Here is a 25,941-nt window from a genome sequence, read left to right as displayed (position 1 = left end):
AGAATATGCCAGGCTGTTAGGTGCAGAGAGTGAAGCTTGACATTGAGCAAATGACTGTCCTCCTGAGACAACAGGTGTGGAATCGAAGGTAAAGGCCATGGAGGCTTCCGTACCAGGCTTCTCAGTAATGGGTACCAATGCTGTCGAGGCCAATCTGGAGCTATCAAAATCATCCTTGGCTTGTCTTGTCTGGCCTTCAGTAGTACCTTTGGGAGGAGAGGCAGAGGTGGAAAGGCATACACATGAAGATTGCTCCAATTGAAAGAAAGAGCATCCACTTTCCAAGCTGTGGGATGAAACCTTTTTGTGCAAAACTTTGGCAGCTGGTGGTTCAGTGGAGAAGCGAACAGATCTATGTCTGGAGTTCCCCATGACACTGTCAATTTCTGAAATACATGAGGATCTAATTTCCACTCGTGGGGATCCATAATTTGTCTGCTCAACACATCTGCTAAGGAGTTCTGTGCTCCTGGCAGAAACCTTGCCTGAAGATTTAGCTGTAAACTGAGAGCAGTCTCCCACAAAATCATTGCTTGCCTGCAGAGGGGATAAGAATGTGTTCCGCCTTGCTTGTTGATGTACCACATGACAGTTGTGTTGTCTGTTAGAATCAACACCTGCCCTGGAAGAAGTAAATCCTTGAAAGCTATTAATGCACACTGGACTGCTAACATCTCTTTCAAGTTGATATGTAGATGCTGTAGTCTGGCAGGCCACTTGTCTTGTATCCACTTTCCATTCAGATGAGCTCCCCAAGCTATGTCTGAGGCATCTGTCGTTAGAATCTGACTCGCCTCTGGCCGGGTCACAGAGAGTCCCTTGTTTAGGTGACATTCCTGAGCCCACCACAAAAATTCCTTTTGAATGCAAGGTATTATTTGAATGACAGTGTCCAAATCCTGGCAGTGCTGTGTCCATACATTTTGAGATACCATTGCAGCTTCCTCATATGCAGTTTGGCATTGGGAAGCACCAGAATACAAGATGCCATGAACCCCAAGGCTTGAAGGACTGTCCTTGCAGTCAGCCTGGACAGATGAGACAACTGATGAAAGTAAAGGGAAAGATTCTTTTGTTTGTCCGGGGTCAAAAAGGCCATCTGGGATGCTGTATTCAGTCTCACACCCAGAAAGCACATGTCCTGAGAGGGTACTAGACTGGACTTTATTTCGTTCACAGAATACCCCAGGCATCTTAGCACTGCTATCACATAGTGTAAATGAAGAAGAAGTTTGTCCTTTCCTTGAGCCAGAATCAGGCAATCGTCCAAGTAAGGATAAATCTGTATTCCTTTTAACCTGAGGAAAGCTATCACTGGAGCCAGAACTTTCGTGAACACTCTGGGCACAGTAGATAAGCCAAAGGGCAATGCAGAGAACTGATAATGAGAATTCCCAGCTCGAAAACGCAGATACTTCCTGCAACTCAGTCTGATAGGAACATGAAGATAAGCCTCCTTGAGATCTAAAGTTACCATCCAATGATCTTTGCCCAGCAGAGGTAAAAGCTGTTGTAACATCAACATTTTGAACTTGGGAATGTCCAGATAAGTGTTGAGGATAGATAGGTCCAAAATTGGTCTCCACGTGTTCCCTTTCTTTGGTACTAGGAACAGGCGAGAATAAAATCCTAGGCCCACCTCTGGCATAGGGACTGGCTGAATGGCCCCTATTTGGAGTAACAGAGAAATTTGCTTGTGAGCCTCTAGTCTTTGTGGAGGAGGAACGTCCGGCATGCCTTTGAAAGGAGGCAAGGTATGGAAATAAAACCTGTAACCGTGGTGTATGATATCCAATACCCATCTGTCTTGGGTAATTAAACTCCAATTTTCTTTGAAAAGTGCCAACCTTCCTCCCAAAGGTGCTGCCAGACGAGAAGGCTCTGGCAGCTGAAAAGGTAGGTCATTGGGTCTGTTTACGAAAGGACTGACCCCTGCCCTCACCCGAAGACTGCGCAGGAGAACTCCCTGTCCTAGGCCTGAAAGAGCCCTGAGCTCTGCCCCTACCACGTCTAGCTCTACCCCTAGACTGGGAATCATAAGAAGGATACGTCCACCCTTTAGCAGGCCAATTCCTACTAAACTTTGGAGGCTGAACCTGCAAAAAATCTTTAACAGTCTGCATAGACTTAGCCTTGTCTTCCATTTTCTTTAAAACAGACTCAACAGGAGAACCAAACAACACATCAGATTGTAAAGGAGCATCTAAAATCCTTGTTTTAACATGGTCAGATAAATTCTGATCCCTCAGCCAGGCGTGCCTGCGAATAACAGACCCAGTAGCAGCCACCCTAGACGAGGCCTGTACAGCATCAAAACCACATTGCAAAGAATGCTTACCCACCTGCTCAGAAACATGTACTAAATCTTGCAACTCTTTACAATCAATACCTTCCGCCAGAGCATCAACCTTAGACTTCAATTGTGAAAGGAGATAATTTTGGTATTTCAACATGTGAAACTGGCAATTCAAGGCCCTCATAGCTAGAGTGGAGGAAGTATAAACTTTCTTTCCCCATCTATCCAAAGCCCTGGCCTCTTTATCAGAAGGAACCGGATTCTTGACAACAGAAGCCTTAACACCTTTAGGCCCCTGGCTAACAGTTTCTGGGTCCGCCCTAGGACTCTTAAAAAGATACTTATGAGCTTCAGGCACCCTGTAATACCTATCCGGAACAGGAGCAGGAGGCAAAGAATCAGGATTAAGAGAAGCCTCTGAAAAAACATCTTCTACCACATCCAAAACAGGAGGTATAGCCAAAGGCCTATGCTGGGGTAAAAACAAAAATTCCCTAAGCCTTTTCCTGGAATCAGAGAAGTCCTGACCTTCCCACTTAAAATGTTCCCTCATGGAATGAAGAGTTTCCGAAAATGAAAAATCCTCAGGAGGAGAAGCAGAAGGAGTAGAATCATCCACCTCAGAATCAGAATAAGGAGAATACTCCTGCAAGTCTTCAGCCGAAGACTCTGAAACATCTGAAGCCTGCTCAAAACTTCCTAACTCAGGCTCCACCCTAGGCCTCTTATCAGGAGGGGGCAAGGAACCCCTAATCAAAGTAATCAAATCTTCTGCCATTTTAAGCATATGCTTCTTGGGCACAGTTCCAGAAGAACTAGGGGTGACACCAACTGAAGCTAAACCTGGTCTGCCTCTGGGAGAAGCCTTGGAAACAGAAGGAGAGGGCCTAACCACCTTAGGAAGAGAGGGTAGTATAGTAGCCTGAGAAGCCCCTTCAGCCTGACCTGCCTCCTGAGAGGCCACATCCTGCAACAATAAAGTCTCTCCCTGGGAACCCAAAGAAACCTCCGGTGGAACCACCGGCTCCACCGACACCTCTAAAGAACCGGCGTCCGCACGGACGGTTCTTCTAGCCTAGGCTTAATAGCTTTGTCCTTGCGCTTCTTGAGGAAGCGGGCCGGAGCATCCGACGGCATTTTATAATTGCACCGCTTCCCGAAGACTAACCTGGCACAACCTAACCTTCTCTTGATAGTGCGTTTATTGAATCTAGCACAAGAGCGGCACCCAACAACGTCGTGCTCAGGCCCTAAACAAGGAATACACAAAGTATGGTAATCTCTATGCGGTATTTGTTTCCCACAAGAAATACAATTATTCACTTTTTCTGACATCCGGTAAACCACTGAGGCAAGAAAAAACTAAAATATTCCCCAACGGGGTACTTAGCCAACTTTGAGTCGGTCTGAAACTCCGGAATCGAAAAATTTCAGAACGCCAACCGGCACTTGCAAAGCTGCTTCTGCATCGGACCATGCGGCAAAAAAGACTGAGGATATGACGTCGGTCATGCGCATTTGTACCCTGACGTCCTGATGTCAGTCAAATGCGCCTTGACCGACGTCAGCCTTATACTTTGATAGTCGGGCCGACCGAGGACAGCGGACTACCCAAGTGTAAGGACTGCAGCAATGTGAGATGAAGAACATCATCCGCTTACCATACCTATCCATGGTCCTAGAATCCTTATTAGGAGGATGGATAGGTACTGAAGGATCAGCTAGTTCCTTCTTGGTGGCTGCAGCCACCACCATGGCATCTGCCGGTACACCTTTTGTTAAGGATTGTTTGTCAACTGGTGCTGTGATGAATTTAGATGGCCTCCGAGGGGTGGGTTCCACCGAATCCGGGGCCGACCACGCCTTCCGAGCCACTACTTCCATAAGAGGGTCGAAAGGCGGAGACACCCAGGAGGTGGAGGGTCGAGAGCCAAATGCCTCCAGGTACACCGACTCGTCCTCGGAAGGATTAAGGGAAGACCAGTTCCCCCTCTGCTTTAGGATTTCTAGGATGTCTGAGAAAACGGCATCCTCAGAGGGGGACTTTGGGGATCCCTCCGACTCATCCAAGTCAGTGTCAGATGTAATGGACTCAGGGGAGTCCACATGCTTCCTCTTACATGTCCTCTTATGCTGAGGCTCCACTGACAGGTCAGGAGAAGCCTCGGAAGAGGAAGATATTCCCAGTGGGGAAACCTGAGGCGTTGGATCTCTGGGTCCAGGAGCAAGAGAGTGGGAAGAGACATCAGCAGGCACTGTAGTGGGAGGAGCTGATGGAGCTGACCGTTGACTATGCCCTGGGGCTAGTACACTCCTCATCACCTCGAAGGCTCCCCTATCAGAAAAGCCAGAGGGCCCCCGCTCCGAAGAGGTAGGAACCCCAGGCCGCACCGACAGGGAAGGCTCCGAGGCCGATATTGGGGCCGAGCTCACCAGCGCCGACGCTCCGAGAGGGAGAACGGGGTCGGACAATGGTCCGATGCCACTCGCCCCCTCGGAGCCGACGAGAGAGACCAGGCGCCCAGATCCGTCCAATGAAGGTATCAAGGAGGAGATTGGAGCGGAAGACGAAGGAGCCGAAGGGGGAGGTATCGGCTCCGACGCAACAGTCACGGTTCCGAGGAGCTCCGGCTCCGAACTCTGAGGGAGAGTCAAAGGAGGAAAAATAGGTGGAGTCGTAATAGCTACCGTCTGATGAGACGGGCTACAGATCATTTGGGCCAATGCCTGAGACTTTAACAGCCTACTTACCACTCTCTCAAGGTCGTGGTCTGAAAGCCTGGACGACCGAGAAGATCGGCTCCGATGGATCCGCTCCGAGAGCAGGGGGGGATCTCGGAGCCGAATGGATGGACTCCAATGAAGGGGATCTTGACCTCTTCTTAGATATGGATGGAGCCAAAGGAGCCGAGGACATGTCGGCTCCAGCCGGAGCTGACCATGAATGCATGGACTCAGAGGTACCGGCACCAAGTGGGGCCGAGACAGGAATCTGTGACTCAGAGGGATCGGCTCCAGCCGGAGCCGATCTAGGCACAGACAAAGAGCCAGCAGCCGAAGGCTTAGTACTCGGAGCCGATGGTTTTGCTGGTTTCGAAGGCCTCCCCGATGCAGACTTAGTCGGGGAGCCCTCGGGCTTTAACAAGCCCCTCAATATGAGTTTGTTCCTGCGCTCCTGCAGGACTCTTGGACTGAATGCATGACACACAGAACAAGAGTCCTGCAGGTGCAGGGGTCCCAGGCAGTAAACACAAGAAGTGTGACAGTCTGTCAGAGACATTTTCTGACAGCATGAGTCACACTTCTTAAAGCCCGAGACCTTAGTTTCCTTTGGTTCCTTCGACATAACAGTGTCGAGGGAGCACAAAAGGAAAGCGAAAACGCACACACACACACACAACACTCAAAAAACAATAAAAATATTAATTGGGATACTGACACACCCAAACACTCCACAGGATCCCTAAGAATAATTAGGAAAGGGGCAGGCTTAAGGCCTAACCTAAGAGTGGAGGGGGGGGGATATAAGGGGAAAAAAAGGGAAGGTATTAACAGGAATAGAATTAAAGGTAGTCACTAACTACTAAAAAACAACTGGGTGAAAAACTAACCAAAAAAGGGTGACTGAAAACTATGTATTCAAAGACTTACCAGGAGCAGGTAAAAATACGTACCTCGCAAGCGAAAGTGGCAAACGAGATCTGGGGAGTTATCGCCTAGCATCATGGGATATAGGGTTGCCTCGAGCCGGTAAAATAAGCTCTCGAGCTTTAGTAAGTGGCCGAGTCAGAGCCGAGGATCGGCTCCGAACCCATCCAGCAAGAATGAAGGCGAGATTGACAACTTAACATTGAAGATTAACAACACCAGACAGTAAGCTTTAACTGAATAATATGCCAACCCAGCATGGAAAAGTGGATCCAGGTTATGAGGAAGGCACCAGACAGAAAATCTCTTCCATTTGGATACACAGGATTTCGGTAGTGGGTTTCCTGGCCTCCTACAGAACCCAAAGGTGCCTAAAGGAATCAAAACCCTATAATCCACAGTGTCAGTTGAAGTGTGGACAAGTGAAGATGGAAGAGAGACCTCCCCTCTTGTCTTGTCTGAGCAGGCCCACCCTGTGAGGTAACTTGTGGTGATTGCCTTTGGCTAAGTGCAGAAGAAGAGGGCACCAATGCTGTCTGGCCCAAAAGGGCGTCATGGGGGAATCCTGTTTTATCTTGAATAGGATCCTCGGTATGAAAAGAAGGGAGGGAAAAGTGTAGAGAATCATCCCCTTCCAAGAAAAACAGACAGGCTGTCCACCTTCCATTCCAGAAGACTTGGGACTCTGGTACAAAAAAGAAGTTGTCTGTTCAAAGGGGAGTCAAAAAGATCTACCTGAGGAGTACTCCACTGGTGGACAATGCCCGAAAATGCATCTCTATAAAGCATCCATTCGTGAGCCTGTGTTATGGGCCTACTCAGACAGTCAGCCACAATGTTTTGTTCTGAAGAAACAAACAGCCTTAAGAGTCACCTGATATTGTACAGCCAGCTCCCAAACTTGAAGAGATTGTCTGCACAGAAGGTAGGACTGCGTCCCTCCTTGATTGTTGATGTATCACATCACTGTGGTATTGTCTGTAAAGACTTCGAGAGGCCCTAGAAGGAAAGAATGAAAGGCCTGAAGAGCAAGGAGATCTCTCATCTCCTTGATGCTGATGTGATCTGCCCTATGATGAATGGGCCAAAGATCCTGAACCTTAAGACAGCCAAAATAAGCACTCCCACCCCAAGTTTGAGGCATCTGAAAAGTGCACTTGAGAGGGGACTGGGGCTGAAAAGGAAGACCTGGATTGAGAGACAGCTGATGAATCCACCACTGAAGCTCTAGTTTGAGCCGTGGGATAAGAGGGGCTACAAAGTCTAAAGGATGACAGTGTTAGAATCTAGCTAGAGGTAGCATAGGAATGGTAGAAGCCATGAATTCCAGAGCCCTTAGAAATGCTCTGGCTGTAAATGAGACCAGAGGAAGAAGGGAATGAAAAAGGGCAATTGGAGTAATAAGCCTTGGGTGGTGGCAGGGAAGCCAGCATAGGAATGGTCTGGAATCTGCAAAAACTTGGATCTTGAGAAAGAATCAGAAAGGAATTCTGGAAGCTTAACATAAACCCTAGACTTTTCAAGAGGCAAACATCATAGTGAAGATGTTGAATCAAGGTCCCTGGGGAGGAACACTGAATGAGGAGGTCATCCAGGTAAGAAAGATTTGTATCCCTTTCATCATGCAAAAGGCAATCGCTGAAGCAAGTCGTTTGGTGAAAACCGTTGGGGCAGTAGAGAGGCCAAAGGGCAAAGCAGAGAACAGAAAATGCAAGGAAGAAACACAAACACAAATATTTCCTGACATGGGGATGAAGATGGATGTGTAGATAGGCATCCTTGAGATCCAGAGAGACCAGGAAAGCCAGGGACAGGAACAAGAAAAAGAGTCTAAAGGGGCAGTATTCGAAAGGAAGGGATCTTCACAAAAGGTCCAGAATGGGTCACCAGGAGCCTTCTTTCTTGGGAACCAAAAACATTCTGGAATAAAACCACTTCCCCCTTTGAGAAGCGGAAACTGCTTGGATGGTGCTTTGAGACAAAAGGCCCTGAGGTAAATCTGGAAAAATGGGCAGCTATTACTGAGGAGGTTGAGGAATGCCCAGAAAAGAGGAAGGGACTTCCACACTATGAAGTATCCCTGACAGATGATGGACAGAACTCAAGAATCCTGAGTGATCTTTAACTAACTGGGAAAATATAGGGAAAGATGAAGAGACAAAGAAACCTGACTTGGATGGAGGGAAGAAGATAGTCAGCTAGAACCTGGCTTGTCACGAAAAGGAGGCTTCTGAGTAGTAGGAGGCTAAGTGAACTTAGTAGGAGATGTCCATCTTCAAACCTTCTTACCTTTGCAAGGAGGGTGAGACTGTCTATGCACAAAGGTAAGCTTTGAGGAATAATTCCTCTGAAATTTAGGAATAAGGAAAAAATATGCTTAAATTCCTGTTAAGGCCTTGTCATTTTTTTGCAGGGACTTAAAAAACTCGGCTGCGCCAGAATCAAAGAAATTTTTATTATCAAGGGGAGCATCCATCAATTTAGCTTAATATCATCAGGCAAAGGCTGCAGCCAAAGCCAACAGTAACGTCTCAACACAGAACAAAAACTAGCAGCTCTAGAAGAAGCATCAGCTCCATCATAACTAAATTTAATAGAATGTCCACTAGAGAAGAGGATCCCAACAAAGACAGGGTCAAAACTTTTCCCTCAGAATTGGGAATCTCAGAGATAACCTGATAGGCCTGACAGAGAGAAGAGCCAAAACATACCTGGTCATATGGGTCTGATAATTAACAGCCTGAAAAGCCAAGTTAGCAGCAGTACACATCTTTTTGCCTAGCTGTTCCATGGCCCTACCGTCTTTGTCAGAGGGAAGCACCTTAATAGAAGGCAAGAGCTTCAAAGGTTTGTCTGAGGAGACATATACAACAGAGGGGTCAGCAAAAGGACGTTTTTAGAGAAACTTACATTCATCAGGCACCTTACAAAACCTGTCAGGCTTTTAAGGGCTGGAAGTAGATAATTAGGACCCTGAGAAGCTGCAGCTAGGACTACAGGGACAGCCTAGGACTTGGTAGATTCCATCTGGAGGAGTTAATAATACCTCTTCTGTATGTCAGAAACCTAAGTAAAGTTCCATTTAAAGAATTCAAACATATGGGAGACAGTATCCCCAAAAGAAAGTTCCTCAAAGGGAGAATCTAGGCTAATGGAATCCTCCTCGTCAGAACCATAATCCAATGGAGAAAGAATCTGAAAGTAGTAAGCCAAAGACTCTTCCCCAGAGTCCAAGCCCTCATCAGAAGAGTCCTGTTCCCTTGTCTTCTTAAGAGGAGTAGAAGACCAAGGGGGGGGGGGGGGGGGTAGGAACAGGAAGTCCCTGGGGAGGCTTCATGGCCATGACAGCATTATACAATCCCCGTATAAAATCCTGCCATTCACACTGGGGATAATTGGGAGCAGGGGAAATGTGTTCAATCCTGGGTCCTCTCCTGTTTGGTATCTACTTCTCAGAAGTACAGCCTAACACAGAAGGTCTTTGGTTAACGAAGTTCGCAGATGACTGCAAACTAGGAGCCATAATCGAAACTCCTAACGACGTGGACATCCTACAAAAGGGCCTCACTGAAACAGACGCCTGGTGTCAAGGCCATGGCCTCGAGCTCAACGCCGAAAAGTGCATTGCCATCCCCTTTGGTAAAAACTCTGTACCCATGAACTACAACATAGGCGGTAGTATACTTAACACCGAAAGTGTGATAAGAGACCTTAGGACACAGGTGGACAGTAGTCTCTCCTTTGATAATCACATCGCCACAGTAGTCAGGAAATCCTTCAACGTGGCACACCTCATCACAAAAGGTTTCTCATCCAGAAAAAAAGAGGTCATTGTTCCCCTCTACTCATCACTCATTAGACCCATTATAGAGTACAATGCCCCTTTTGGTATGTACCTCACAAGACATCTACAACTGGAAAGGCCGCTGAAATACCTCACAAAGAGGATTACCGGCCTCAAACAGATGCCCTACACAGACCGTCTCAAAAAACTCCAGCTTTACTCCGTCGCATATCGCCTACTCAGAGGTGATCTCTGCCTAACATACAAAGCTATGTCAAACCCAGAGCTGTTGGACATGCTCCACTTAAAGAAATCCCAATCCCTCCGAGCTACACGCTCTAGGGACCTAAACCTTGTCACCACAATAAACAGAACATGCCAGAGGGATAGATTCCTGTCCCAGAGACTTCCCATACTCTGGAATAAACTACCTATATATATCAAACAAAGCTCCTCATTAGCACTCTTCAAGAAAAATCTTGATGATTGGATGGGAAATAGGAAATTCACCCCGGGAATCACCTCTGTGGCTCTGCTCGACAGTGGCACAGGAAAATAATTTTCTTGGGTGGCAAAAGCCAGGGTACCTTTTTGGCTGGGCTTGTATAGGCCCCAGGGCAGATAGCCTAGTACCTACCTATGAACCTACAGTTTTCTGCTTTTTTTTTTTTGAGAGAAGAAAGCCCTAAAGACCTTAAGAGGACAGGATGATTCCACCACGGCACTCTGCACCAACAAAATTAGTCGTTGGCTCTCCAGGTAGATATACGAGGAGCAGAGATGACTATGAAGGGTCTTAGGGACAAATGCTTAATAAATCGTGCATGCATTACAGTTGTGAGATGCACCCAAACAAAAAAAGATACTGCTTGTGATGGTCCTTATAGGTAATCTGTCTTCCACAGTGACATTTTCCCTTTCTTGATGACATGTAACCTCTCAACCCAAAAGAAAAGAAGAAAACCCCAATGGGGCACATACCTGAAAACGGCTTGGTAACAAGTACAAACGAAGGAACATTCAGACCGACGATCAAAGATGGTGTTCGGACTGGTGGCAAAGAAGTTCTGAGGTATGTACATTCGTACAATACCTTTATGCCCTATGCCATGAGCAGGAAGCATACATGTGACATACAACATCCTTAAAATCTTAAGGCTTTGGTATACTAGCCAGATGTTGGGCTACCCTGGGCAGGGAATCTCTTTAGTGAAGAATACTGCAACAGTGATATGGAAGGGCATCTTTACTACAGTATTTCTTTCCTTCCCATTTCTCATTAGCTATGAATCTGAAAGGTGGGGAGCCACAGACATTAAGGTATGAATGACTGTGGTAGCAAGCCCTCCAGTGACTTAACACATATAGAGGGAATGTCAGACAGTGGCCTCATGAATGTGACATAAGAATGAACTTGAGCTTGTTCTGCAATAGAAATACCAGCAGAGTTATAAAATATAACTCAACTCACCAGCTAAAAAGCCTGCTTAACTAAATAAATGTTACTAATTGTTTCAGCTCTGAGATTCTCCTTATTAGCAATAACAGCCAACAGGAAGACTGTCTTCAAATTTAAAAATGCTAAATGAGCAAAAGTACAGTTTTGTACCTACCATAAATGTAGATGTCCGAGAGGAATGCATCTGCAGTCTTTACAAATGGGTTGTCCTGTCGTCAGGCAGCCCTTCGGTCGGCCGGATTCCAAAGTCTGGGTCTGGCTTCGGCTGGTGTCGCACTTCACCCGACGTCATTGCGGCAGTTATTCGGGTATAAAGGCATCAGCCGACACCATTTTCCTCAGTGTTTCTTGCCCCAGATGCCAGGTGCTCTCTTGGATGGCTAAATTTGGATAAATGCCAAAGTTTCCAAATAGTAGAGAGCAAACTCACAAAATAAGCATGTATGTACATATATACAAACAAATACACCATAATAGATCCCCCCCAAGCTAGCTGAAGATTGGCAAATACCCTAGGAGTACCTCAGAGGGGAAGCAGGGTGGGTAATCCTGACTGCAGATGCATTCCTCTCGGACATCTACATTTATGGTAGGTACAAAACTGTACTATGTCCTTCAAGGATGCATCTGCAGTCTTTACAAATGGGTAGAATACCATAGCTAAACTGGGGGGGAAGAAATGAGAAGAGATTATGGTGTAGTTAGGATCCCTTGCAAAACAGCAGTGGCAAAACCAGCACGGGATCTAGAGTATAGAGGTAAGTTATAATGCTTGGCAAATGTATGCACGGAGGTCCAAGTAGCAGCCTCTATAACGTCCTTGGTAGCCACTCCTCGTAAGAAAGCTGTGATAGTGGCTGTAGCCCTTGTGGAGTGAGGCCTGATGTTCTCTGGAGTTTTCTTTCCATGGTAGGAGTAACAAAATCTAATGCAATTTCCTATCCATTTGGAGATTGTCTGTTTAGAAATTGGTTTTCCTTCCTTTCCTGTTGCATATGCTACCAGAAGCTGGTCAGTTTTTCTATTGTTTTTTGTCCTGTCCAGGTAGTAGCGTAATTGTCTGTGTACATCCAAGGTATGTAAGAGCCTTTCTCCCCTGTTCTGTGGGTTGGGGAAGAATGTAGGAAGGTGGATAGCCTGATTTAAAGAGACTCTGGATACCACCTTAGGCATAAATGTAGGATTTGTTCTCATGGACACTCTATCTTGATGGAAGATCAGGAAGGGTTGCACTGCCATTAATGCCTGTAGTTCAGAGACCCTTCTTGCTGAAGTTATTGCCAGCAGGAAAGCAGTCTTCCAGGATAAGTATTGTAATTCTGCTGTTGCTGCTGGTTCGAAAGGAGGAAGAGTCAGTTTTTCTAGCACAAAGTTCAAGTCCCATGCTGGCAATGGAGGTTTCCTGGGAGGTTTTACATTTTTAATTCCTCTCAGAAACTGTCTGAGCAGAGGATGCGAGAAGACAGGAGGATCCAAGCTGTATTCTGCTGAAATAGCTGATGCATGTATCTTGATGGAAGAGTAGGACATGCCTGTATGGAAGAGCTCCACCAAGTACTCCAGGATGTTGGCTATGTTCACCAGTGTCACATCTTGCCCCTTTGCAGTACTCCAGATGAGATATCTTTTCCATTTTGCTGCATAATTCTTTCTTGTTGAAGGTCTACGAGCCTCCAGGATTATGTCTTTAACCCTTTGGGATAAATTTGGGTTAATTGCTGTTATGTAATGTTCCTGGCAGTTAGCTGCAGAGTTTTTAGGTTTGGATGCAGGATGTTGTAGTTGTTCTGTGTTAGCAGTAATGGGATCAGGGGCAGTGTCCATATTTGTTCCCGGGACATGCTCCTCAGCAGTGGATACCAATGTTGTCTTGGCCAGTCTGGGGCTATCAGAATGATCCTCGGACGTTCCTCTTTGATCTTCAGAAGCACCTTGTGCATCAAAGGAAGTGGTGGGAATGCGTATGCTGTCAGGCTTTTCCAACTGAAAGATAGGGAGTCCACCTTCCACGCAAGTGGGTGGTAAGTCCTTGTGCAGAATTTCTTCAACTGGTGATTGAATGGGGATGCAAACAAATCTATTTGTGGTAATCCCCATTCTCTTGTGATGGTTTTGAAGATGTCCGGATGCAGCATCCATTCGTGGGCATCTGTTGTAGTTCTGCTTAATATGTCTGCTAGAATGTTTTCCTTCCCTGGTACATAAATTGCCTGTAACTGAATGTTGTAGCTCAGAGCCACGTCCCATAGGTCCAGTGCCAGCCGGCATAGAGGGTATGAGTGTGTGCCTCCCTGTTTGTTGATGTACCACATAACTGTGGTGTTGTCTGTCCTTATCATCAACTGGCCTTCTTGGAGAAAAGGTCTGAATGCCTGGATTGCCAATTTTACTGCCATCATTTCTTTTAGATTTATGTGCAGATGCAGCTGGTCTTGAGTCCATAGGCCTTGAATGCACTTGCCCATCATGTGTGCCCCCCAACCGAGGTCTGAGGCATCTGTCGTGATGGTTTGTCTTGGTTGACCTTTGCAGAAGGGCAATCCTGTGTTTGATTGGCAGGCCTGAGCCCACCATAGGAACTCTTGCTTCAGGCATGGGATCATTGGAATTTTGGTTTCTAGGCTGTGCTTGTGCTGTGACCACAAATTCTTTAGGTACCACTGTAGCTTTCTCATATGCAGCCTGGCATGAGGGACCAGTATTATGCAGGATGCCATGAAGCCTAGAGCTTGTAGCACTTTTCTTGCAGTTAGATGGTTCTGCTTTGTTAATGCCAAGAAGTAGAGAGGAAGTTGCTCTTTCTTTTCTGTAGTTAGAAATGCCATTTGTTTTGATGTGCCCAGTTCTGCACCCAGAAAGGTTATTCTTTGGGATGGAATCAGCCTTGACTTTTTTGTATTGACTGTATATCCCAGGGCTTGCAGCAGGTAGATGACTCTTTGTAAGTCTTCTGTTAGTTTGTTTTTGTTGTCCGCTTGTATCAGGCAGTCATCCAGGTAGGGATAGATTTGAATCCCCTGAAGTCTGCAATGAGCGATTACTGATGCCAGGCATTTCGTGAACACTCTGGGCGCAGTAGATAAGCCAAAGGGCAATGCTGAGAATTGATAATGCTCTGATCCTGCAAGAAATCTGAGGTATCTTCTGCAAATTGGTCTTATGGGGACGTGCAGGTATGCCTCCTTGAGATCTAGAGTTACCAGCCAAGACTCCTTGCCCAGCATGGGAAGAAGCTGCTGTAGGGTCAGCATTTTGAATTTTGGAACAATGAGGAATGTGTTTAAAGCGGACAGGTCTAGAATAGGCCTCCATTTGTTTTCTTTTCTTGGTACCAGGAAGAGTCCGGAGTAAAATCCCTTCCCTTGCTCCATAGATGGTACCTTTTCCACAGCTCTCATTCTTAATAATTGAGATATTTGTTTTAGAGCTTCTGTCCTTTGAGTAGGTGGTAGGTTTGGCATTCCTCTCTTTCCTGGTAGAGTATGGAAATGGAATCTGTAACCCTGGTCTATAGTTTGCAAAATCCATTTTTCTCCTGTAATGCAGTGCCAGTTTCTTGAAAATAAGGTTAGCTTTCCGCCTAAGGGTGCTTCTAGTTGTTCCCTGGTAGGCGGTGCCACCGCCAAGTCACTGTGATTGAGTTGTTGTAGTGGTGGTGGCTGTATCCATGCCTCGTTGGTTGTTACCCTGCCACTGGCGACCCCTGTAGGCACCCCTGGATTGGTTTCTGCCTCTAGAGCGCCTATTCCTGCCTCTTTGTGCCTTAGAGGAGTCCGGAAAGGACCAATTCTTGGAGGGCCAGTTCCTGCTAAACCTTGGAGGTTGAACTTGTAAGAAATCTTTCACTGTTTGCACAGATTTTGCTTTCTCTTCCATCTTTTTAGTACCTGCTGTGCAGGGGAACCAAATAAATTGACCTTGTCCATAGGTGCATCCAAAAGCTTAGATTTGACATGGTCTGGTAATGCCTGTTCTTTCAACCATGCATGCCTCCTGATAACTGTGCCAGTCATGGCTGATCTAAAGGAAGCCTCCAGTGCATCATAGCCACATTTTAAAGAATGGTTACTAACCTGCTGTATGTTATGTACCATTTCTTGAACATACTTTTATCTAAAGATTCTTCAGAGGACAGCTTTTAGTCAACTGGTCAAGCATAAACTCTTGATATTGAATCATATGAAATTGGCAGTTCAAAGCTCTAGCTGACAAAGTAGCAGAGGTGTAAACTTTTTACCCCATCTCTAAGGACCTGGATTCCCTTTCAGAGGGAGGGGTTTTAGAAGAAGTAGCTGCTACAGCTTTAGGACCCTGGGAGATAGTCTCTGGATCTGCAAAAGGAGCCTTATATAAGTGGTGATGAGTGTCCGGGACCCTGTAGTACCTATCGGGCTTAGCAGGAGCCGGAGGTAAAGAATCAGGAGCAGTGCAAGCATCATTAAATGCATCATCAACAACAGAAAGAACTGGAGGTATAGCTAAAGGCCTATGCTGTGGCAAATGTAGAAAGGTCCTAAGCCTTTTCTAGAGTCTGAGAAATCTTGGCCCTGCCACTGAAATTGTTCCCTCATAGCATGCAAGGTTTCCCCAAAGGAAAATTCCTCAGGAGGAGAGGCTGAAGGATAGACTCCTCAGCATCAGAGTCTTCGTAAGGAGAATAAGAAGCCTCAGGAGGGTCTGTATGTTCTGAGTCATCAGAGGAATCATCTGTGGATACTGGCTCAGGGGGCTCTGCTCTAGGCCTCTTTTCTGGAGGAGGGAGAGAGGCCCTGTCTGGATGAGGCTGGGCTCCACGAATTAAAGAGAAGAGATCCTCAGCCAAAGAAAGCATATGGGAGCTGGTGCTGGGCCTGTGAGAGGGGGGCTTGGCAGGCACAGGTTTTGATGCTTTGGCTGCTTTAGCCCTGGCAAAGGCCTTAATAGACATAGCTGGAGGAGGCCTAGCAGCTCCACGTGCAGGGGTAGAAATATCCAGGGGAATGGTGTCTGATAAATCCTGTGAAACCGCAACAGAAGGTTGGATTTCAGAAGCCGTTTCTACCAGGTTAGAAGAGGCCTCGGTAGAAGGCAAGTTATCGGCTGAAGAAAGAACCGCTTGCTCGGTTTCGGCCGAAACCGAGACACTCGTGGTTTGCTTAACCGCGGTTTCGGCCGAAACCGCGGACCGCGAGTGTCGGTCCTTTTCTTTGCGTTTTTTGGTTATTTGTGTAGTCGGAGGATCCGACGGCATAATGTAGGCAAAATCGGAGCCGAAAATCTGTTCAGCAAAGTCCGATCGACGTCTAAGCGTCCGTCGGTTAAAAGAAGCACAGGCTAGACAAGCTGCTACGTCGTGGTCTGGGCCTAAACAATGTATGCAATAGGAGTGGAAATCTTTATGAGGTATTTGTTTCCCACAAGATAAACAGTTATTAACTTTCTCTGACATCGGCTGAGGCAAGAAAGAGTCCCCAACGGGGTACTTAGCTTTATAGAAGTCTTCGAAGTAGTATTCGGTAGTAGTAATCTCTGGATCTGACCGACCGGCACTTGCGAACAGCTTCTGCTTCGGGCGCCACGCGGCAAGAAAGACTGAGGAAAATGGCGTCGGCTGATGCCTTTATACCCGAATAACTGCCGCAATGACGTCGGGTGAAGTGCGACACCAGCCGAAGCCAGACCCAGACTTTGGAATCCGGCCGACCGAAGGGCTGCCTGACGACAGGACAACCCATTTGTAAAGACTGCAGATGCATCCTTGAAGGACATCCATCTGGTTCAAAGGGGACTTTGCCATCTTTTCCAGAATAAAGCTTATATCTCTAGAGGGATGCAAAACCTCCTTAGGCAGTTTAAGAATCCTCCTACAAAATCAGCTTCACACTAGCTATGGAGGTGAATCAGAGGTTATTTGGTTCCCTTAACGCTGGATCCTTTCATCATGGTCCTTCCAGTATGACTGCTGGGTTACTGAAATGCTTACCCAATCCAATCCAGCCTTACCAGTGCTCCATCCTCAAGCTCCTTTAAGTTTTTTTCCACCCATAATACCCCTGTGTGGCAACTATCTTCAGATCAACTTTGCTGCCTATTGTTGAGTAAGGAATCTTTGGAGGAAAAAGTACAGTTGTGTACCTACCATAAATGTTGATGTTCGAGTGTATTCACTGTTGCAGTCATTACTCTTGGGTTATCCTGCTGGCAGGCTACCCTCAGTCGGGCAGAATGCCAAAGTCTAGGTCCGGCGTCGGTTGCTGTCACCACTTCCCTGACATCAGTGCGCCAGGGGTATAAAAGATTCAGCCGACGCCATTTTCTTCAGTTTTTCTTGCCCCAGATGTCAGGTGCCCCCAAATTGGTAGGCTGAAAAAAAAAGCCAATAAATATGCATGCACAAAGATAACATTTCCTTCATCTACAAGCAAATACACATCATAGGTTGTATAGGATAGAGAAGTGCAGATAAGTCCCAGCAAAGAAAAGGGGGCTGGTGGGTGGGTAACCTGGACTGTAACAGTGAATACACTCGAACATCTACATTTATGGTAGGTACACAACTGTACTATGTTCATCGTGTTTCACTGTTGCAGTCATTACTCTTGGATTGAATCCCAAAGCTGAGGATGGGTGGCTGGGCTAAATAGGATTAGGAGAGGCTATGAGGCCCTGCAAAACTGCAGTGGCAAAGCCTGCTCTAGACTTAGAGTAAAGAGGTAAGTGGTAGTGCTTTGTGAAAGTGTGCACTGAACTCCAAGTTGCAGCCTCTAAGATATCTTTGGTTGGTACTCCTCTGAGGAAGGCTGCTGAAGTGGCTGCTGCTCTGGTGGAATGAGGCCTAATGCCCTTAGGCACTGATTTGCCATGCTGAAAATAGCAGAAATGGATGCAATGGCCTATCCATTTTGAAATAGTCTGTTTTGAGATAGCCTTTCCTTGTGATCCTGCAGCATATGACACTAAAAGTTGCTCAGTCTTTCTGAAAGTTTTAGTTCTGTCCAAGTAGAAGCGTAACTGCCTGTGTATGTCCAAAGAATGCAGAATTTTCTCACCTTTGTTCTGTGGATTTGGATAAAAGTTAGGCAAGTGAATGGTTTGGTTGAGGGCCACACTGGACACCACCTTAGGCATAAATGTTGGGTTTGTCCTCAGAGAAACCCTGTCTGGGTGAAAAATGATAAAAGGTTCCATAGCCATGAGTGCTTGTAACTCCGAGACTCGTCTTGCAGAGGTTATTGCTAGGAGCAGAGCTGTTTTCCAGGATAAGAATTTTATATCATCTGTTGATGCTGGCTCGAAAGGAGGCAGTGTGAGTTTTTCCAAAACATAATTGAGGTCCCAGGCCAGAATTGGTGTTCTCCTTGGAGGCCTAATGTTTTTGGCCCGTCTGAGGTACTGTCTTATTAAAGGATGAGAAAAGATAGGTGGTTCTGTATTGTAATGGGCTGAAATGGCAGAGGCATGAATCTTAATTGATGAGAAAGAAAGGCCTTTGTTCAGCATCTCAGTTAGGTATTGTAAAATCTGAGGGATATTTGGTACACACGTGTCAATGCCTTGTTCCTGGTTCCAAGCACAGAATCTCTTCCATTTTTCTGCATAAGACTTTCTGGTACTGGGCATCCCTGGCCTCCAAGATAACATCCATAACAGCTTTTGAAAGAGGAGTGTTCTGAATGGCTACATTATCTGCCATGCTGCCAGATTTAAGGTCTGAGTTGGCTGTGCAGAATCCAATTGTTTTGTTGGGTCAGCAAGTGAGAAGTTTGAGGCAATATCCATGCTGGACCTTGAGACAAGCTCTTTAGGATTGGGTACCAGTGCTGGCGTGGCCAGTCTGGTGCAATCAGTATCATTTTTGGCTTCTCTATTCTGACCTTTAGGAGTACCCTGGGAAGGAGAGGCAGTGGAGGAAAGGCATATACTGTTAGATTTTTCCAGCTGAAGGATAGGGCGTCCACTTTCCATGCTTGCTTGTGATAAATCCTTGTGCAAAATCTCTGAAATTGGCAGTTGTAAGGGGAGGCAAATAGATCTATGTCTGGGCATCCCCATTTCCTTGTTCTCATGCTGAAGACTTGTGGATCCAGTTTCAATTCGTGGGGATCCATGAGGTTTCTGCTTAGTTCGTCTGCCAGTGTATTTCTTTTTCCAGGCAGGAATTGTGCTTGCAGGTGAACTTGAAAAGTCAATGCTGTGTCCCATAAGGTCATTGCTTGTCTGCAGAGGGGGTAGGAATGTGTACCTCCCTGCTTGTTTATGTACCACATGACCGTAGTATTGTCTGTCTTTATCAGTAGCTGTCCTGGATTAAGCAGGTCCTTGAAAGCTGTCAGGGCATTTTGAACAGCTAGCATCTCTTTTTGATTGATGTGAAGATGCATCTGGTTTGCAGACCATGTGCGCTGAATACATTTGCCTGCCATATGGGCCCCCAGGCATAATCTGATGCATCCGTTGTCAGTGTCTGTCTGGCTGTGGGTAAACTGAATGGCAGACCCTTGTTGTGGTGACAGGCCTCTGCCCACCATCAAAACTCCTGTTGCTGGCAGGGAATGAGTGCAATTACTGTCTCCAGGCTGTGGCAATGCTGAGTCCAAACACTTTTTAGATACCATTGTAGTTTCCTCATATGCAGTCTGGCATATGGAATTAGTAGAATGCAGGATGCCATGAAACCCAAGGCCTGCAGGATTTTCCTTGCAGATAAGTGGGTTTTTGTTGTCAATTTCTTGAAGTAAGAAGTCAGTTGCTTTTGTTTGTCTGGCGTGAGATAAGCCATCTGGGCAGTTGTATTTAAGCTTGCACCCAGGAATATTATCTCTTGAGAGGGCACTAGATTTGATTTCTTTTCGTTTACTGTGTACCCTAGGCCAATTAGTAATCTTTTCACAAACGCCAGATGCTCTAGAAGAATGTCTTTGCTCTCTGCTTGAATTAGGCAGTCGTCCAAGTAGGGATATATCTGAATTCCTCTTTGTCTGCAAAACGCAATTACTGGTGCCAGGCATTTTGTGAAGACCCTGGGCGCAGTAGATAAGCCAAAGGGCAGTGCAGAGAATTGGTAATGCATTGTGCCAGCTATGAATCTGAGGTATCTTCTGCAAGATTGTCTGATTGGGACATGCAGGTATGCCTCTTTTAGGTCCAAAGTTACGAGCCAAGCCTTCTTGCCCAGCATGGGCAGAAGCTGCTGTAGAGTCAACATCTTGAATTTTGGAACTTCCAGAAACATATTTAGTATAGACAGGTCCAGTATTGGTCTCCAGGTTTTGTCCTTTCTGGGCACTAGGAAAAGTCTGGAGTAAAATCCTTGCCCCTGCTCTTGTTGTGGTACTTGTTGAATGGCCCTCATGTCCTTGAGGGCTGTAATTTGTTTTTGTGCCTCTGCCCATTGATTGTGTGGCAGGTCTGGCATACCTTTTGACCTTGGTAGGGTGTGAAAATGGAACCTGTAGCCTTTGGGACACTATGTTCAGGACCCATTTGTCTTGGGTAACCATTTGCCAATTTGATGAAAAAAGTGCTAGTTTTCCCCCTAAGGGGGCTGCCAAAAGAAAAGTGCTTGGATCTGTCAGAGGAAAATCATTGGGACTGTTTCCTGTAAGGTTGTGATTTGTCTTCTCCACTTTTGGAGGTAGGAGCACCCCATTGTTTAGGCCTGTATGAGCCTTGGGGCTGAGATCTGCCTCTGGGACACCTGTTTCTGCCTCTTTGTGGTCTGTCTGACACTGGAAAGGACCGATTTTTAGAAGGCCAGTTCCTGCTAAACCTGGGTGGCTGTACCTGTAAGAAATCCTTGACTGTCTGCATGGATTTTGCTTTATCCTCCATTTTTTTCAACACCTCTTCTGCTTTAGTACCAAACAAAGTATCATGCTGTAATGGAGCATCTAATAATTTTGCTTTAACATGATCAGGCAGATTCTGTTCCTTTAACCAAGCATGCCTTCTAATAACAGAACCTGTAATGGCGGCCCTGCAAGAGGCCTCCAGTGAATCATAACCACATTGCAAAGTATGCTTTCCCACTTGTTCAGCTGCATGCAATAAATCCTGCATTTCCTTGTTCTCTGAACATCCAGTATTTGTCAACAATTTCTGTCTAAGCAGCAACATTAAATATTGCTGATATTTAAGCATAAGAAACTTGACAATTTAAAGCCCTTACAGCCAAGGTAGCAGAAGTGTAAACTTTTTTCCCATCTGTCTAGAGCCCTAGAATCCCTATCAGAGGGGACAGGGTTTTTTGCTGTGGAAGCTTTAACCCCCTTTGGGACCCTGAGATATAGTTTCTGGGTCAGCAGCGGGGGTTTTATATAGGAATTTATGAGAATCCGGGACCCTGTAGTATCTGTCTGGCTTAGCAGGTGCAGGGGGTAAAGAGTCAGGGGACAGGCCGGACTCTGAAAATACATCATCTACAATGTCTAGAACAGGTGGAATAGCAAGAGGTCTGTGCTGAGGAAGTAGCAGAATGTCTCTGAGCCTTTTCTTAGATTCAGAATAATCTTGGCTCTCCCAGTGGAAATGCTCCCTCATGGTATGCAGGGTTTCCCTAAAATAATAATCCTCAGGAGGAGAGGCTGAAGGGATGGATTCTTCAGCATCAGAATCCTCATAGGGAAGCATGGAATAATCCTGTTCAGAAGAGGAATCAGAAGAAATAGAAACTTGATCACAAGAATCATACTCTGTCTCTTGCCTAGGTCTCTTATCAGGAGGGGGACGGGAACCCCTGATCAAAGTAATTAGGTCTTTGGCCATTTTGAGCATCTGTTTTTTTTTAGGCATGAAAGTCTGAGTAGGAGAATGCTGTACTTGTTTCTTTGTCTTTAGAACTGCTTTAGTCTTTGTCTTTGAAGCTGAAGATGGCTTAATATATAGTTGTGTAGGTCTGAAGACACCCTCAGAAGCCGATGCCTGCTCAGCGGCTCCGGAACCATCTGAGGTAATGATTTCCGAGTGTCCAATACCTTGAGTATCCAGAGGCCCAGTCGGCTCCACGTGGGAGTCGGAAGCGGCCTGTGGCTCTGAGGTAGTGGGTGCCAGGGGCTGTGAAAGCGCCTCACTGAGAACTGGCGAACCGGCGACTGGCCTACCAGAGGCCTCATCGCCGGTTTTGGACCTCGGATGCCTATCCTTTTCCTTGTCCTTGCGTTTTTTGTAAACTTTGGTCATCGGTTTTTCCGACTGCATTACATAATTAAATCTTTGGCCAAAGTAATGAAATGCAAAATCGAACCGACGCTTAATAGTGCGTTGGTTAAATCTAGCACAAAACCGACAGTTAGCAACGTTGTGATCAGGGCCTAGGCAAGGAATACAGTAAGAGTGAAAATCCTTATGAGGTATTTGCTTCCCACAAGAAATACAATTGTTAACTTTTTCTGACATCGGTCTGGAGCAAGAAAAAAGTTTCCCCAATGGGGTACTTTAGTGAAGACTTTGGTTCTGAAATTCAGATTTGAAAATCTCAGGAGTCGGCCGACTGGCACTTGCGAACTGCTTTTGCTACGGGCACCATGCGGCAAGAAAGACTGGAGAAAATGGCGTCAGCTGCATCTTTTATACTCCTGGCGCACCGACGTCAGGGAAGAGGTGACAGCAGCCGACGCCGGACCTAGACTTTGGAATTCTGGCCAACTGAGGGTAGCCTGCCAGCAGGATAACACAAGAGTAATGACTGCAACAGTGAAACACGATAAACATCAACAGAAATAGAAGAGCTTCAGAAATGTCTTTTAGACTAGTCATGTGGTCTCTGTCTGATCCAAATGTTGGGTCAGAAGCTTACGCTATCTTTTGCTTCGGGGTAACATTAAGACAGGATACTCTTGAGAACTGTGGCTCCAAAGGAAGCCCTCGACCCAGATATTATGTTTGAGAAAAATATGCAAGGTAGACTAATGTGCTGCAGCACCAATTTCATCCACAGAGGAGTTTTTAAAAGCTGTAGAAATAGCTACAGATCTATTGGGAAGAGCTCAAGAGTTGGATCCAAAGTCTGTTGTATGCAGCTGAGTTGGATCTGAGGAAGAAATCCTAACCGATAAGTGAGGAAGAATGAAACAGACATCAACAAATCAGTAATCTTCAATGTTTATGAAAACTGTTTAGAAATACTTGATATCCGCTGACAAGGCTGCATACCTATCCTTCAATGTAAAGACATAGTTGCCTAAAATTATCTATAGAATTTCTTAGCGGAATTAAGTTGAACAATCTTAGTGAAAGCAGTCCTTACAAAACAAAACAAAAAAAAAATGCATGGTATCTCTAACATGCACAATAAAACACATGAAAAAATATGGATTTTCTTACCTTTGTGCCCTGCAAGAGTAACATGAACAGGAGTAATCATTCGACTTCCTAAGGATTTCCGCCTTCGAACCACCATGTTGATAACCCCACCTCCATTCAGTACCGCTTTAATCACCTGCTTCTTGTCCTTATTAGTGAGATCCACATCATTTATCTTCAGAAGCCAATCATTCACTCTAGAAACAACAAACATATTAAAACATTGGTATTAGTCCATAAAACAAAAGTGGGAACTACTTTCAAACCCATCAAGTATTCTATAATGGTTCATGCAAACCCCCCCCCCCCCAAAAAAAAAAATTAAAAAGAAAAATGACTTATTCACAGCATTAGTCCTCCTGCTTAGTGTACCATCCATATCAGTCTGAATCTGACTTAGCCAGGGAATACAGAACACAATGCTCAAAGGTCAGGCAAGTCATTTTACTAAGTGTGACATAATGCACAATAATGTCAAGTAATACTTCAGAACTCCCTCTCTCTCTGGAGTCTAAGTAGCTTTATATGAACCAGAAAAGCATTACTAATCGCTCAAAATTAACAGAAATATAAAAAGTTATACATTCTATATGCAACATCCTCACACAACAACCGAATTTAAGGAAAAATAAAAATAAAATGGGCAGAATCCCACTGAGATCCTTCTCAAAGCCATATGGGAAAAGAATATCTATTTTTCTTCCATTTAATAAATGTCAAATGGGGACTGGCCCAAAACAGCCTCCACAATCAAGACACAAGACACAAAAACAGAGCAACAATGTGTGTAAATAATTAACTAGTAAGACACAAAACTATAACATAAAAAATACAATGTATAAAAATTATATTACATGAGTACCTCACCATACTAGCAGGTGCTCAAGTAGGGGAGCAGTACTGCACTGGTAGCCCTTTTCCATGGGATTTCCTGAAGACAGATATCTGACCCTATGGCCAAGTTTTTGTGAAAATCACTCATAAGTGGCTGACATACTGCATTTTATGAAATGCTTGCACCACTACTCAGTTTTTTTCCAGAAAAGTATTCTCAAGTGCACCATTATTATGGGTGCACAACAGCCCTATCCTCAGTAAAGTCCACAAGGACCTCTGCCCTAACCTGTCTACTTAGGTTTTGGTGCTAGTTAGTGTGCTAATGAGGCAGCATCCTACTAGAAAAAAACTTCACCAATGATGTAGGTGTTCAAAGATTACACAATGGGTTCCCAGTCCCCAGGGAATGACCACAGTAAAAAGGAAGTCAGGTAGAATACTGTGGGAGCTCATACTGCAGCGTTGGTCTCCAATGCAAACATAATGACATGGTGAGCATCCTACATTGTTGTAATGCATCCATCACAGAGATCACTGATCCAATACCAGTCTTTATCCATGGAAGAATGCTACAGCAATAAAAACTCCTATGGGAGGATGCTAAAGCAAACCCTGAGGAATAGCAGTAATGAGGCTTGCAGTGCAGTTCAGCTTGTAACCCTTAGGAAAAGCATAGAATTAAGTCCATTTGGGTGCTTCAAATGCTGCAAGCCAAGCTGACACACACAAAATAGCATGGGATGTGTGCCTTAACCAGCCCTACTAGTACTTTGCTGCTAGGCTTAGAACAATATACAGTACGCCAACCACCAGAAAAGAACCTTCCAGGAGACTCTTATCTACTCTGTCTGTAAAGTAAGGCTCTGTTTTTCTTGACAACAGATAGAAAACCTTCTCCATTTAGAGAGAGAGAGGATTTCCTCGTGTTTGGTTTCCTGGCCTCCTGCAGGACTTAGAGCACGTCCTTGTTGTATAGGTGTCTGAAGGGAATCAGAATCCTATCAGCTACAGGGAGAGGTGCAGGGATTTCCACTGTGGATGAATCTGTGTCCTCTGGAGCAGTGTGACTAGATCCACTGAGGGGGGTAACTTGTGGTGATTGCCCTTGGACAGATGAAGAAGTAGGGGGACCAGTGTTGCCTTGGCCAAAAGGGGGTCACCAACAAGATTTCTGGCGAGTCCTGCTGAATTTTCAGTAGGACTCTCTGTATCAGAGGGAAGGGGAGAAAGGTGTACAGGAATTTCCCTTTCCAGGACAATAAGAAGGCATCTGTTTGAAGAACCTTTGGGTCATAAGTTCTGGAGCAATAGCTCTGGAGTTGCTTGTTTGTGGAGGAGCCGAACAGGTCTGTCTGTGGAATACCCCACCTGTGGATCAGCTCTAAGAAAAACCTCCCTTGACAGCATCCACTCATGACTGTCTGAGGCGGTTCTGCTTAAGGAGTCTGTCTGGCAATTTTGTTGGAATGGAATGTAGGCTGCCTGTAGGGAGATCCCCTGGGAGACAGCTAGTTCCCATACCTGCAGGGGTAGTCTGCAGAGGAAGTAGGACTTGGTCCCTCCTTGCTTGTTCAAGTACCACATCACTGTGGTGTTGTCTGTGAAGATCTTCAGAATGCCCTGTCTGAGAAAAGGTAG

At 45.6% G+C, this 25,941-nt stretch overlaps 1 protein-coding gene across 1 annotated transcript in view; it reads right to left on the bottom strand.

Moving 5' to 3' along the window:
* The window catches only part of DLG5 (discs large MAGUK scaffold protein 5), a 3,463,687-nt gene that overhangs the window by 2,069,282 nt on the left and 1,368,464 nt on the right, over positions 1 to 25,941 (bottom strand). Inside the window, exon 14 of the mRNA XM_044055764.1 lies at positions 23,488 to 23,663. Within this exon, the coding sequence (XP_043911699.1) occupies positions 23,488 to 23,663 (176 nt within the window). The remainder of the gene's footprint in view (positions 1 to 23,487; positions 23,664 to 25,941) is intronic.

This window comes from Protopterus annectens, chromosome 14.part0 (genome assembly GCF_019279795.1).
Source record: "Protopterus annectens isolate FY-2018-M chromosome 14.part0, PAN1.0, whole genome shotgun sequence".
Lineage (NCBI taxonomy): Eukaryota > Metazoa > Chordata > Ceratodontiformes > Protopteridae > Protopterus > Protopterus annectens.
The sequence above is the reverse complement of the archived record's forward strand: the minus strand, read 5'-3'. Positions and strand labels throughout refer to the sequence as shown.